A 14,245-nucleotide genomic window follows, 5' to 3' on the forward strand; every position below is an offset into this window, starting at 1 on the left:
AGCCTCAAGGCATTGATGGTGAAACAGTGGGAATGAGAACCTTAGAAAGTCCATCCATACCTTTCACTATTATATGCAGATATAGGTGACAACGGTAGCTGGTCAGTGCGCTGAGAATTAGGAGCACAGAGAGAAGCACCTTCTGGAATTTCCTGCCCTTGATATGTGCCTGAGTCCCCAGGTCATAACTTTGGCCCATCCTGAAAGTATGGAGCACCTTTTGTATACCCTATGAGGACATTGGATCTCCCTGGCAACTTGTCTAAATGATAAAATTGTAGAAAAGCACATTGTGTCTCTGATGGGAATGAAGCGATGGATTTATTTATCATGAGGAGTAGCTTTGATGTTAATCTGCATATAAATGACAGACAGCTGTGGTTACTGTTGGGCCCCTGAGAAACGCATTGTATAAGGGAAGGTGCCAATTATATGTTTGTTGTGTTCGGTTCCTTTGCAGGATGCTGAATCTAGGCAATAAAAGACAGGTGGGAAAAGCTGGAAGGCAGGACTGTTAGTTATCAGTCTTTCTCTTGGTCTGTCCATATGGGATTTTAATTTTTTAATTTTGGTGAGGGTTACCTCTCCCCATCATATCTATGTTATAATGCAGTAGTGACCTATTACAGTTATCCCCGGATTATTTAAAAGCTATGTGAGCGTTTTTTTGTTACAACGGGTCTTTTGTTTTTGTGTAATTTGTAAGACAAAGCTATATTTAGCCAGATGTTTAAGAAAGGAAAGGACGAGGTAGTAAAATACTAACATAGCTAAATAAAAAAACTGTTTAGTTGATTTTTCCAGAAATAAGCTTTAATGAAATTCTTTCTTTTTTAACAGCCTTATTGACACATAATTCACATTTCTTACAATTCAGCACATTTTGGTGAGTTTTTGGTTCGTCCCTGAAGGGAGAATTCTTTGTGGGGATAAATAGTGACTGGAACACTGAATCCATGGAGAGCATTGGACAGTGGCCCCCTGAGAGATGACTGGTACCCTCTGGCACATAAGACTAGGGTCAGTGGTGGCAACAAAATAAGCTATGGTCATTGTAAGATAATTGAAATAGGGGCAACTGGGTGGTACAGTCAGTTGAGCAGCCGACTCTTGGTTTCAGCTCTGGTTGTGATCTCAGGGCCCTGGGATTGAGCCCTACATCAGGCTCTGTGCTGCCTGAGGAGACTCTTTCCCCTCCTCTGCCCCTTCCCCCCAAATAAATAAATAAATCTTTAAAACACACACAGAAATAATAATCATGTAGATTTGGGTCCTGGCTTTTCCTCTTTGCTGTCATGGCATTATCGTGAATGCATCCTTGTTAGGTTCTGACTTCCCCTGTCCTTGTACTGCCTTTATTCTATGCTCCTTTCCCTCTGGGTTATGCCGGTGAGGGGAAGGCGTGCTAATGTTGGCTGCCTTCTTCCTTTGTGTGTAAGGGGTTGCCCCCATGGAGTACCTTTGGTTTTAGCTTCTGTGCTCTGCACCAAATGCCAGCCTTGACTTCCAGCTCTGGGAGGATATTCTTATGTTCTTCCTGGGTGGGTGGGTGAAAGAAGTACTTCTTTATCTGCACCCGTGTTTGCTGGGAATACTCTGTGCCTAGGGATGAATTAGACATTGGAAGCCAGGGAGAGGAGGAGGAGCAGACAGCTTGCCTTCAAGGAGATATCTAGCAAACATTTATAGAGTGGTACATTTGGACAAATATTAATAAACTAGATTTTGTGCTACAAAATAGCTTCTGGAGGCATTCCATCAGGAGCTTTAAACAATACGCTGGCTCATTCCATCTTGGAGGTCCTGATTGAATTGATCTGGAGAGTGCTGGGCATGCTCCCCAGGTGATTGCTATATGCAGCCCAGGTAGCCAAGTACAAATTCCACTCGGTTTTTAGCACCCCGCCTACCACCCATGCTTTGGAGAATTGTTTTGCATAACTTGAAGTTTGAATTTTAGAATCCTAGAACCCTAAACTTCTACCTGAATCATCCTGGACAGAGATTAGGTGGAGGCTGAGCTCCCCCACTGAAGCCTTATTCAGGGCTCCACAGCCTTTATTTCGAAAGAGGAGGTATTTTTCTGCTTGGGGAAGCTGGAGAGACAGAAACTTTTCCCTTTCTTCCCTTAAAATATATGAGTATCCATCATTATCTAGAAAGTTACCTTAGGGCTAATTTTTAACAGAGCCAGAGAGAATCTTAGCTTATAAAATCATCTTCCAGTATTGCAAAGTATAGTTTACTTAAGTGGGGGCTATGATAATTAGCCTTGTCTTTGGAGTGAATTGAGTTTAATTTTTCCATCTCTCGGTCTGCTTATTTGTAAGCTTCTTGCAGAGTAGTTATGAACACAGACTTTGATCCACACTGCCTGGTTCAAATCCCAGCTCTGCCATTTTTGAGCTGTGTAAGAGCTGTGCAATTTCCGATGAGTTACTTAACCTCTCTGGGCCTCCTTTGGGTCCGATGAGTTACTTAACCTCTCTGGGTCTCAGCTGTTTCATAGGAATGCTAATAGCCCTTAACTTACCATGTGGGAGGAATAAATACATCAGACAAGTGCCTGGCATGTAGTGAACACTCAGAATCTGTTAGCAATTGTTGTTATGGTTGTTCTGAGCGTTCAGTGAGCTCTTATATGTGTAGAGCTGTCTGGGGAAAGGAGAGATGTAATTTGTGTGTGTGGCAGTTCATTAACTGGGAAGGACACCTTTAGGCAGAACAGCTGTCAGACAGGTCTCTCTTGTGAGAGGTAACTTCCTCTGCTTTGCCTTTTCAACTGTGCTCCGAAGAGCACGGAACAGGTGGCCGCATTTTGCCGCAGTCTGCATGAGATGAACCCCTCTGACCCAAGCCCACCTCCTCAGGACGCCACCGGGCCTCAGCTGGCCACGATGAGGCAGCTCACGGACGCTGACAAGCTGCGCAAAGTGATCTGTGAGCTCCTGGAGACAGAGCGCACCTACGTGAAAGTACGTCTTGCTGGTCTACCCCCCCCCCCTCCCCGTTCTTGAAGGAGGGGCTTTGTGGGTTTAACACTGTGTTTGGTCTCCTGTGGAATCTGGCCTTTCCTCTGAACATTCAGATCTCCTGCATGTTAAGGAAGCACATCAATTCTTGGGGCAATTCATTGACATTTGTCACTGATCGACAAAGGAGAGGATGGTGAATATTCAGTGAGCCCTCTGACTTTTCTAAGTCTGTTGTTGAGCTAATACTAAAATGGAATTTAGTTTTTAAAAAATTATTTTCAGTATCTAATTTGAGTCTAGACAGAAGGGTATCTGTTTTCTTATTATTCTCACTTGTGTTCATTTAGTTATTCCTGTAACTATGTCATTTATTCCTATATAATTCATAATGTCTATATAGTACATATAACTAATAATACATACATTATACATATATTACAATACACATGTTGTAATGCATTCCTATAACTGTATTAATCATCTATTCCTGTAACTGTATAATTTAGTTATATGTCACAGCAGTGTGATCTGTTATTAATGATCTATTTTAGTCTTTTAACTTAGGGGTCAGCAAAGTATGGCCCTCAGGCCAAATCCAGCCCTCTGCCTGTTTTGACAAAGTTTTATTGGAACACAGCCACACACACTCATTTACGTGTTGTCTGTGCTGCCGTAACTGGAAGCGGCTTTCCTGGTACAGCAATAGATTTAATATGGTTGTGACGGAGGCCACATGGCCTGCAGAGTCTAAAATATTACTGAAAAGATTGGCTTACTCCCGCTTTAAAAAAACTTAATGACCCAAACACTGTAATGTTAGCATCTGGGACATAATCTGTTACTTTTCCCTTTAGCTTCCTTCTAGACTGTTAGATGTGCTAATGAAATATCCTTTCAACCCTTAGGACTTAAACTGTCTCATGGAGAGATACCTAAAACCTCTTCAAAAAGAAACTTTCCTCACCCAAGATGAGGTATGGTGGAAATTGTCTTAACTTTGTGAGGGTCGCAGCTTGACATGGTGAAGAGAAAGAAGTGAGGCACATTTGCAATACTAAAAACATTTTGAATTTGCTTAATTGTAATAAATAAAATGTGTGTTATGCTCTTGGCTTGCAACCAGAGAGTTAAGGAGGGGCCTCCCCCACCATGGTAGGCTCATGATCTTAATTAATGAGTATTGATAGAAAGACTTTGAAATTGGAAGCAAATAAAGTTTCTGAACACTGATGAAATATGGGGTGGCTTAAATTCTTTTCCATTTTCCAGCTTGATGTGCTCTTTGGAAATCTAACCGAAATGGTAGAGTTTCAAGTAGAATTTCTTAAAACTCTAGAAGATGGAGTGAGACTGGTACCTGATTTGGAAAAGCTTGAGAAAGTTGATCAATTCAAGGTAAGTCTCATCCTCAGATGATGTCAGGCTGCCTCCTCGTGTCATGGGCAGGTTACTCTGTAAGTCAGTTGAACCTCTTGATAACACATGGCAGGAGGCATATGCTCTTTTTGGTACATGCTTGTGCTCGTGGAGTTGAGTCTCCATTGGTTGCCTGGTGGGGTCAGTTCCTGAAGGGATGCTTAGAGGGGAGCCTTGTCTGGGTGAGGTGACACAAATGCCATCAACTTGCATGAAACTAATGCCTCTTTTGGCTTCTGCTTGGGAAGATAGACCAACCTTGACCTTCTGTTCTGGTGACGTGGGGCCCTTTAAGACTTGCTATTAGCAAATGAGACTAGCACCCATAGTTTCCCAGTAAACAAATTAATTTATCATGTCCTGAAAACCTTTGCTTAATGGAAATGCTTATTATCCAGGAGGAAGAAAGTCTTACAGCACATAGTGTCCTTATAGCTTTAATGAGGATTTATGACTAGGACCTCAGTGAGGATGCTCACAGCTTCCTCCTCCTCCTCGGTTGGCTCTTCTGTATTACAGACACTTCCTGTGCTGTACCTCCAACTGACAGAGCTCGATTCACGCACAGTGGTGTTGGCTTCCACGTCACTCTTGCATGCTTTAAAACACACACACACACACACAACAGATTAATTCAGATGTAATTGACATACACTACGCCACATCTGGTCACATTGTACAATTGGATGAATCTTGCCGTATGTACACACCTGTGAAACCATCGCCACAATCAGGAGAATGAGCAGAATCAGCAGCTCTAGAATGTTTTTCCCTGCTTTTTTGTGATTCTTCTCTCCCGCCTCTTACTGCCTGTCAGCCACAGGCAAACGAGCTCTTTGATACCACAGGTTAGTTAGATTGGTTTGCATTCTGGAATTTTACATAAGTGGAATCAAGCAGCATATACTTTTTTTTTTTGACATGGCATCCTTTATTTGGTGTAATCACGTTACATTCCATCCACTTGGCTACATATATCCATATGACGCTCAGGGGTGTCCCACTTTATGGGTATAGTACGCTTTGTTGCTCTTTCACCTTTCCTGGGCTCTTGGGCTGTTACCAGTTTGGAGAAATTATGAGTAAAACTGCTATGAAAATTTTTGTGTAAATGCTAGTATGGATGTCTGTTTTCTTTTGGCCAAATACCTGGGAGTGAAAGGGTTGGATCACATGGTTATACCACTGTACATTGTCCTCCTCACCCTTACGAGGAGGTCATGGTCCCTTTTTATAATTGTAGCCATTCTAATAGGTATGTAGTGGCACCTCCTTGTGGTTTTCATTGTCATGTCCCTTATGACGTGACAATGAGCATCTTCTTAAGTACTAATTTGCCTTTAATACATCCTCTTTGATGAAGCGTCTGTTCAGATCATTTGCCCATTGACTTTATTGGTTGGTTGGTTTCTTGCTATGAGACTTAAGAGTTCTTTCTATATTCTGAATAGAAGTCCTTTACCGGAACCAGGACTTGTAAATATTTTCATCTTGTTGTACAATGTCTCTCAAAGATCTAAAATTTTAAATTTTGATAAAGTCCAGTTTTTCAAATCATGTCTTTTTTGGGTCATACCTTTGGTGTCATGTCTGAAACTTTTGCCTAAACCTGGGTCATAGCGATTTTCTCCTGTTAACTCCCAGAAGCTTTATAGTTTGGCCATGGGCATTTCAGTCTTTGATCTGTTGCGAATTAAATTTGGTATGGTGTGATGTAGGAATCAGAGTCTGCTTTCTTCCATATGAATATCTGATTTTTCTAGTGCTGTTTGCTGAAATGCCTATTCTTCTGTCCTCTTCCACTGTATTAAATTTGCAATTGTGTTGAACTAAGGTTCAGTTGTCTATGTATGCGGAGCCCTCACATACTTTGACTTCTTCTAGAGCTTGCAGAAGTCTGGCTGAGTGATGTTAGCATACACATTTAGGGACTGGGATGAAGGCTGCTCTTTATATATATGTTTTTTTGGGTCACTGCCTCTCTGCAACAGGAGGTACTCAGTATATACATAATATTCATACAGTTGGTGTATGAACATGTATTTATATATACTTATATATTTTTATTTGGATATAATTTGAGACTTAGGGAAAGTTTTAAAGAGTAGTCTGAAGAATTTCTGGATATCCTTTACCCAGATTTCCCAAATGTGAACATTTGGCCACCCTTGCTTTATTCTTTATCTTCCTGTCTCTGATGTGTGTGTGTGTGTGGACACATGTGTGTAATTTTTTTTCTTTGAACTATTGAAGAATTTAGTTGCAGGCATAATAGCCCTTTACCCCTAATTACTACATGTAGTTCGCTTTTTGTGTGTTCAAGTGCTGCTTGGATGAGTTAGTTTTTTCCCCTCTTTATCTTCAAGGTGGTTATGCTCTCCATTTGCAATGACAGTTGGTTCGTTTGTGTTCATTCATTTGTATTTTCTGAATTAGTACATTCATTAAGATAGAACTCGTGACAAGGGCCAGTAATTTGTTAGTTGATCAGACTTGCTTCTGATCAACTTAGTGAGGATCATAATAAAAATGGATACAGACATTCCTTAAAACACTTGTTTTGCTTTTTTAAAGATTTTATTCATTTGAAAGAGAGAGAGAGCACGCAGAAGCAGGGGGAGGGGCAGAGGGAGACGTAAGCAGACTCCCTGCTGAGCAAGGAGCCTGAACTTGGGGCTCAATCCCAGGATCATGACCTGAGCTGAAGGCAGATGCTTAACCAACTGAGCCACCCAGGCACCCCCAAAACATTTGATTTAACTCTAAGACATCTAACATTGATTCTAGTCACCTAGCAGTCTCTTGTTGTGGGGCTAGGGTCAGTTAATCACTTGAGGAGAGTTAGATGGACAGGACTATGATGTGGACATGGCTGCATTAGGAGCAGAGTTATTCTAGGAGGGATTGGTGCATGGATTATTTTAGTGAGCTGTTTCTAAACGATTGCTGTTCTAAATTCCATTCAAGTGGGACTCTCTTCCCTGACCTTCACTGTACTGGTTGATGGCAACACCTGACAATCTCCATTCTGTCCATAAGGCAAAACAAATGATAGATACCGAATATTTGTTTTAGCACCTTTCAGTTGGCTTCTGGATTGTCTGCATTTTCTCCCCAAACTATTGCTGTTGGTTGCACCATTGCTCCTTGGCTTAAATCCTGATTGTATATTAGGCCAAAAATATAACAACCTGTTAAAATAGTCAAACTGTGTTGCATAGAACACAGGTCCTAAGGCAGTATTAGAAAAAAAATAGTTCTGAGGTCAGACAAGTTTTGATAAAATATCCCCTTGGAAATTTGCGATGTCCATCAGCCAGTGAAAGGCTCTATGACATCCTCCAGAAGGGCAACTTGGAGGAAATTGAGTCTTTGCATATAAACCACTCGTACTTGTGCACACATTGTGCCCTGAGATCATTTTTTATGTCCGGAAGGATAAATGAATACCTTACTCTTTTATCTGTGGCTGCGTATTGGTAAGCCCTAAGTAGGTAGTAAGCTAAACAAATGAATGACTTCATATGGTTAATGTAAGGGGTTACATTTGTCTCCCACATCTTTTCTTTTTTTTAAAAAATAACATGTCTATCTTTATTTTTTTTTAATTTTTTAAAATTTATTTATGATAGAGAGAGAGAGGCAGAGACATAGGCAGAGGGAGAAGCAGGCTCCCGAGCCTGCTCGGGAGGCATCGAGCCCGATGTGGGATTCGATCCCCGGGTCTCCAGGATTGCGCCCTGGGCCAAAGGCAGGCGCTAAACCACTGCACCACCCAGGGATCCCTCCCACATCTTTTCTTGTTTAATTTTTGAGTGCATCTCAAAGGATAACTGCACCTATGGAGTCCGACTGTCCCTGCTGGGACCTTCTCAGCACAGGTGGTGTGGTTGGGAGAGGGTGTGGGACTTGAAAAGGAGAAGAGGAAAAAGTAGAACGTGCAAAAAACTAATGTAGTCTCTGATTGCCCATTCTGGGTGGTTCAAAATGAACTTTTTGTTGTTACTAGACAGTCTATCAGAATTCTGTGTGTTGTTCATAAATTACACATTGAAATTCAAAAAAAAATTTTTTTTTGCTTGGAACTTCACTTTTAATTCTAAGCCTGAATTAATCAGTCTTTGTCTCTCTGTCTCTTTGAACAAGATTAGATCAACGTGAAGATATTTTTCTGAGACTTGTTACATATATATTTGTGTATATACATATATGTGTGTATATGTATATTTATAGAATATGTATGTTAAATGTATAGGATACAAAATATGCTTAGGCATATCAAATTCTTTTTTTAAAAAAAAATCATTTATTTATTTTAGACAGAGAGCACACATGAGCAGGGGTAGAAGGAGAGGGAGAGAGAGAATCTCAAGTAGACTCTGTACTGAGTGGGGAGCCCAGTGCATGACTTGATCCCAGGACAGGACCCTGAGATCGTGACCTAAGCCAATATCAAGAGTCAGCCACTCAACTGACTGAGCCATCAAAACACCCTCAGTGTACTAAATTCTAATAAGGAAGCCTTTCACCCAGTTTTGATCCTTTTGAGACAGAGAATGTGGCCTAAGATAGGATACCCATCTAACTCCAGAGGGAGGCGTGCTTCTTGCATTCTCACCTGCACCGTGCTAGAAGAGGGAGTGGTATTGGAGAGGGTGGGGTTAGTGACCAGGGATGTGTGTCTATTTTGGGGGTGTATGCATTTCCTGCTTCTATTTGGTGTGTCACTTCTACCTCCCAACAGGAGCTGATGAGAGATTTCAGGAATTTTCTGCCTTTTCCAAAATGCCATCAGTATTTTCTCATTAACATTCACACATCCCAGCTGGGTCATTTAAAGACTCAAGGCTGGAGAAGCAGTGACATCTCCCGAGTAATTAGTGAGAAGGCCAGCTCGGGTACTAGTACATGAACACATAAGCCTTCACCCTTTCCAATAGGCAGTTTCAGGCCATCCATGACAGGTGTGAATGGTGCTGATTTGTGGGGAGGGTCGGGCAGGTGTGAACTCCCTCTGTGTCCTGCTGTTATTTCCAGATGAGAGTGAACATGAACTCACTGAGGTTTTTCTCGTTAAATCCAGAAAGTGCTCTTCTCCCTGGGGGGATCCTTTCTGTATTACGCCGACCGTTTCAAGCTCTACAGTGCCTTCTGCGCCAGCCACACGAAGGTCCCCAAGGTCCTGGTGAAAGGTAGGCACGTGAGGACTGGGTGGCAGGTGGGCATATCCATTGCAGATTCACATTGGTGTGGCTCTCAGTGGTTGGGGGCATTTGGACAGAAATCCAAGAGCTATTGATGTGCTAGGTGGATGTTCCACAAATAAAGGTACTGAGAAGTGAAATGCATGACTGTTTGGTGGATTTGTTTTTTTAAGTGAACTCTATGCCCAACCTGGGGCTCAAACTCACAGCCCCCGAGATCAAGAGTCTTACGTTCTGCTAACTGGGCCAGCCAGATGCCCTGATATCTTGAACTAACCACCTTGTTAGTTTTCTTTCTTTCTTTCTTTCTTTCTTTCTTTCTTTCTTTCTTTCTTTCTTTTTATTTATTTATTTATTTATTTATTTATTTATTTATTTATTTATATTTTTTTATTTACTTACTTATTTGAGAAAGAGTGCACAAACAGGGGGAAGGGCAGAAGGAGAGGGAAAAGGAGACTTCCTCATGGAGCAGGAAGCCTGATGCAGGGCTCCATCCCAAGACCCTGGGATGATGACCTGAGACAAAGGCAGACACCTAACTGACTAAGTGCCCAAGTGCCCCTTGTCAGTCTTCTTCTTCTTTTTTTTAATGTTTTATTTTATTTTTTTAAGATTTTATTTATTTATTCATAGACACACAGAGAGAGAGGGGCAGAGACACAGGCAGAGGGAGAAGCAGGCTCCATACAGGGAGCCCAATGTGGGACTCGATCCCGGGTCTCCAGGATCACACCCCGGGCTGAAGGCGGCGCCAAACCACTGCGCCACCAGGGCTGCCCTGTTAGTCTTCTTTTAACGCCAGTTTTGACTCGGCTATTTGGGGCCAGAATTCAGGGGTCGTTTTGCAGTTATGCAAAACAGAGGGACTTTAGAAATCCCCTGCTTTATTCCTAGTTTTTACTCATTTCCTTATAACACCACACACTTCATATACTTTTTGGTGGCATTCCATCTTTCCCTCACCCATTTTTGTTCCTAGGTGTGTGATGATAGCCAACTCCCAGCACTAATAAAGTTGTTTCAGTTGTTCACGAGGATCACTCAAATTGGAATTATATTTTGCATAGAACAGAGTGAGTGGAGTTTTCATATTGGCAGACTCCTTCTCCCCAGTGTCTTGGGAAGATGATGGATCATTCTGAGAGTCTCCAGAAAGCTGTTTTGCTTCCCTACTTCAGCATGCAGTGTTGGTGATAGGTAAAAGGATTACAGCAAAATCTCCCAGGGGAAAAAAGTATGACCAGTAGAAAGTTCAATTGCAGAGAATCTCTGGAAATCAGACTTCTCCGTCTTAACACTTCCCTGTGACTGTCATGTGCACAGCTGCTGGTCAAGTCCCTGAGTAGGTAAATAATTTACACATGTTATGCTTTCCTGCCAGAGAGAATGAGCTTAATTTAAAACCTATTATAGGAAATATTAGTACAATGCCAGGTCTCTGGATAACAGAAGAGCCTGCCCCAGATAATGACATACTTAATGGCAGAGATAGTTCTCGCAACGGTATCTACCTCGGCGTAGAAATTTCAAGGGCAGCTGGCAATCTCCTTGTCATGTTGTCTGGCCTAGACTTTATTTTCACATGTGCTCTACTGGTCATGCCATTCTGCATCCTATATGTATTTCTCTTTAAACTTTAACTGAATGCTGACTGTTACGAGATTGTTAATGTAACAATTTTAGAGCACTTTGTGCTACTGTAAAATCATATACACTTTACAGTCCTCAGAGCAACTTGTGTTGTTTTCAATCACTCAATTAGATGAAATTCTGCCCCTGTAGGTTTTTCTTAATTCAATGCCATTGCTTTTTTGCACCTGAAAAATATTATCGCATCTTTCGAAACAATCCCTTAAAACATTAGGTAGGTATGACCTACATTTTTCTAATGACCAGATGTGCCGGGATGCCTGGGTGGCTCTGCCTGTATCTCTGCCTCTCTCTCTCTCTGTATCTTTCATGAATAAATAAGTTTTAAAAATCTAAAAAAAAAAAAAAATGACCAGATGTGCCAAGAGGGTGAAGAGAAGCCTTTGAGAGCAGAAACTACTTGTCTTTGACTCTTAACAGGCTCACAGCTCAGCCAGTTGGGAGTGACACTCCTTTAGCTCACAAGGAGCTGAGAACCGTGCCCTGTTTTGTTCTGACATGAAATGCAGCTGATGGATTAAATGCCCATGGCCATATTTTGGGGCTTGCAGATTGTGGAAGGATTTCTGTGCCCCTTGTAGATGTGGGCCTATATTCGGGATATCCCATGGAAGCCAGAGCTTTCACATGTATCAGCTCTGGGCTGCGCCCGGCTTCCCTGACACATCCACCATTCATTCCCGGTGTCCTTTCTCTTCAGATTTGTTCTTTGAAAGGAGAAGAAATGGTGGCTGAAACCCTGGAGTCTGATTTCTCGTAATGGGGCTTAACAGGGATGAAAAGATTGTGGTCTTTCTGAAGCCACTGTCACGTGATTGCTCTTTTAAAGCTAGAATAATCATTTTACAATTCATGATGTCCTTTTACAACATCTTCTAGTCTTAGCTCACGCTGCTCATCCCTGGAGATAGAAGTACATTTTTGGTCAGAAGTGTTTTAGAAAACGTATGCCCACTGTTAAGTCGCTTTGATATGATGTCTTTTTTCCCCCCATTTTTTGCACTGACTCCTTTTTCCCTCTCTACCATTTCTTTGCACCTGGAAGGCATTAATTAGCCATGTCTTCCTAATTATGCACTGGTGGGTACCTCTCTGCTTGTCTGGGGACCCACAGCTCCCCAGGGCTGCTTTTCAGCCCAGCTGGGACACAGATAAAAACCAGGCTGGTGAGGAAAGCATTCCCTGAGTTATATGAGGTCAGATGTACGTTTCCCTCTGAGAGAATGTCCCAGTCCTGGGCAGGAGAGCCTGCCCTACAGATGCTAATAGCAGGTAGCACTGAATTAACATAGAACAGATCTTAAAAGGCATTCACTGTGGGAGACCCAGCCCTGCTCCACTTCTTAGAGCTGCAGAGCTCTGCTGCTTCTGGGTCCCCCCTACCCCCTTTCTCAAAAAGAAAGGCTCTACTGGCAATGAAAGGCTTGAAAGGCTGAGAAAACCAGGGTAAAATGTAGGCTTTCTGATTATTCAGATAGGGCGAAGCCAACAGATCAGAGGACAATTGCCATTGAAAAGATAGTTTGTTACTCACAGTTCCCCAAGAGGAAGTGGCATGAGGAGCCACATGGGGCCACACCAGGTAGTGCCAGGGCCAGTCAGGAAGCAGGAGCCAGGGGGGAATGCGGGCACCTTTATTGGGGTTGCTGCAAGAAGGAGGAGCAAGGCAGGGTAAAGAGAGTTAGGCTTGGGTAATTTCAGTGGATTCTGGGGGTATCAGGGCTGTCCCAGGTTGTCCGGGACCTGGCCTTGAGGCAATTAGGGCGAGGGCATGGTGGCCCAGAGTGAGAGAGCCAAATACAAGAGGGAGGGGCATAGGGGGCTCCAGATTGGTTGGTTTTGGAATGAAAGGTGTGCTCCCAGGTGAGTCCTTTACTACCTCTAGGATTTGGCTGGCCTTGGGAGGGGCTGTCTGCAGGGTCTCTAAGGCCCCAGATGTCAAAATATCAGAATAGAGGAATGCCTGCATGGCTCAGTGGTTGAGCATCTGCCTCTGGCTCAGTTCATGATCCCAGGGTCCTGGGATCAAGTCTCACATCGGGCTCCCTGCTCAGCGGGGAGCCTGCTTCTCCCAGTGCCTATGTCTCTGCCTCTTTCTCTGTGTCTCTCATGAATATAAACCAATTAATCAATCTTTAAAAATAGCAGAATAGAAAGACATTCTTAGTACAGGAGGATAAAGAGCAGTCCCTGAACTGCTGGGGATAGGATTCACAGACCCTGTTATCCCTTTACTCAATCCCTATTTTCACCCCCGAAGAGATAAGACCGGGCCTTCCAGTTGTCTCTCTGGGGCCACCTTCCTTCCTCCTGCCACCCATTCTCCACTCAGACCTGGGGAAAGGCACCTTGGAATAAGCGAGGGAGATTGCAAGGAGGGGGGCCCTAGGGGTCCCACTCTGACAGCCTGTGTTTCTCTCTTCTAGCCAAGACGGACCCGGCTTTCAAGGCGTTCTTGGATGCCCAGAACCCGAAACAGCAGCACTCCGCCACTCTGGAGTCTTACCTCATCAAGCCCATCCAGAGGATCCTCAAGTACCCACTGCTGCTGAAGGAGCTCTTTGCTCTGACAGACGCAGAGAGCGAGGAACACTACCACCTGGATGGTGAGCCCCGGGCCCCGGAACCTGCCCACCCCACCCCCCCACCAGCCCATGTCCCCACAAGGGCCCTGAAATAGCCTTTTTTCATTTCCTGCCTATTTTCTTCCAGTGGCCATCAAGACTATGAACAAGGTTGCAAGTCATATCAACGAAATGCAGAAAATTCATGAAGAATTTGGGGCCGTGTTCGACCAACTCATCGCTGAGCAGACGGGTGAGAAAAAAGAGGTAAGAAAGCCGACTTCTCAGGTCACCCAGCAGCGAACTTGGGTTGGTTTCATTGTTTTGTGAAGATGTCCTTTAAAAGTAAAGTAGTTACGAGACTGTTGCTTCTGTTGGTGGAACTTTTAGCCTGTATCCAAGGCTGCGGGTGAATTTTCTTCCACAGCTGAAT

The 14,245-nt window shown here is 43.2% G+C and overlaps 1 protein-coding gene across 14 annotated transcripts in view; it reads left to right on the top strand.

Annotated features, from left to right (window-relative positions):
- Nucleotides 1-14,245, top strand: part of TIAM1 (TIAM Rac1 associated GEF 1) — a 474,570-nt gene that overhangs the window by 439,539 nt on the left and 20,786 nt on the right. For all 14 annotated transcript variants that reach the window (XM_072740856.1, XM_072740854.1, XM_072740857.1 and 11 more), the window contains 6 exons: nt 2,796-2,975; nt 3,881-3,949; nt 4,245-4,370; nt 9,475-9,583; nt 13,675-13,854; nt 13,961-14,079. In XM_072740856.1, the coding sequence (XP_072596957.1) occupies nt 2,796-2,975; nt 3,881-3,949; nt 4,245-4,370; nt 9,475-9,583; nt 13,675-13,854; nt 13,961-14,079 (783 nt within the window). The remainder of the gene's footprint in view (nt 1-2,795; nt 2,976-3,880; nt 3,950-4,244; nt 4,371-9,474; nt 9,584-13,674; nt 13,855-13,960; nt 14,080-14,245) is intronic.

The sequence above is a fragment of the Vulpes vulpes genome, chromosome 15 (assembly GCF_048418805.1).
Source record: "Vulpes vulpes isolate BD-2025 chromosome 15, VulVul3, whole genome shotgun sequence".
In the NCBI taxonomy this organism is placed as follows: domain Eukaryota; kingdom Metazoa; phylum Chordata; class Mammalia; order Carnivora; family Canidae; genus Vulpes; species Vulpes vulpes.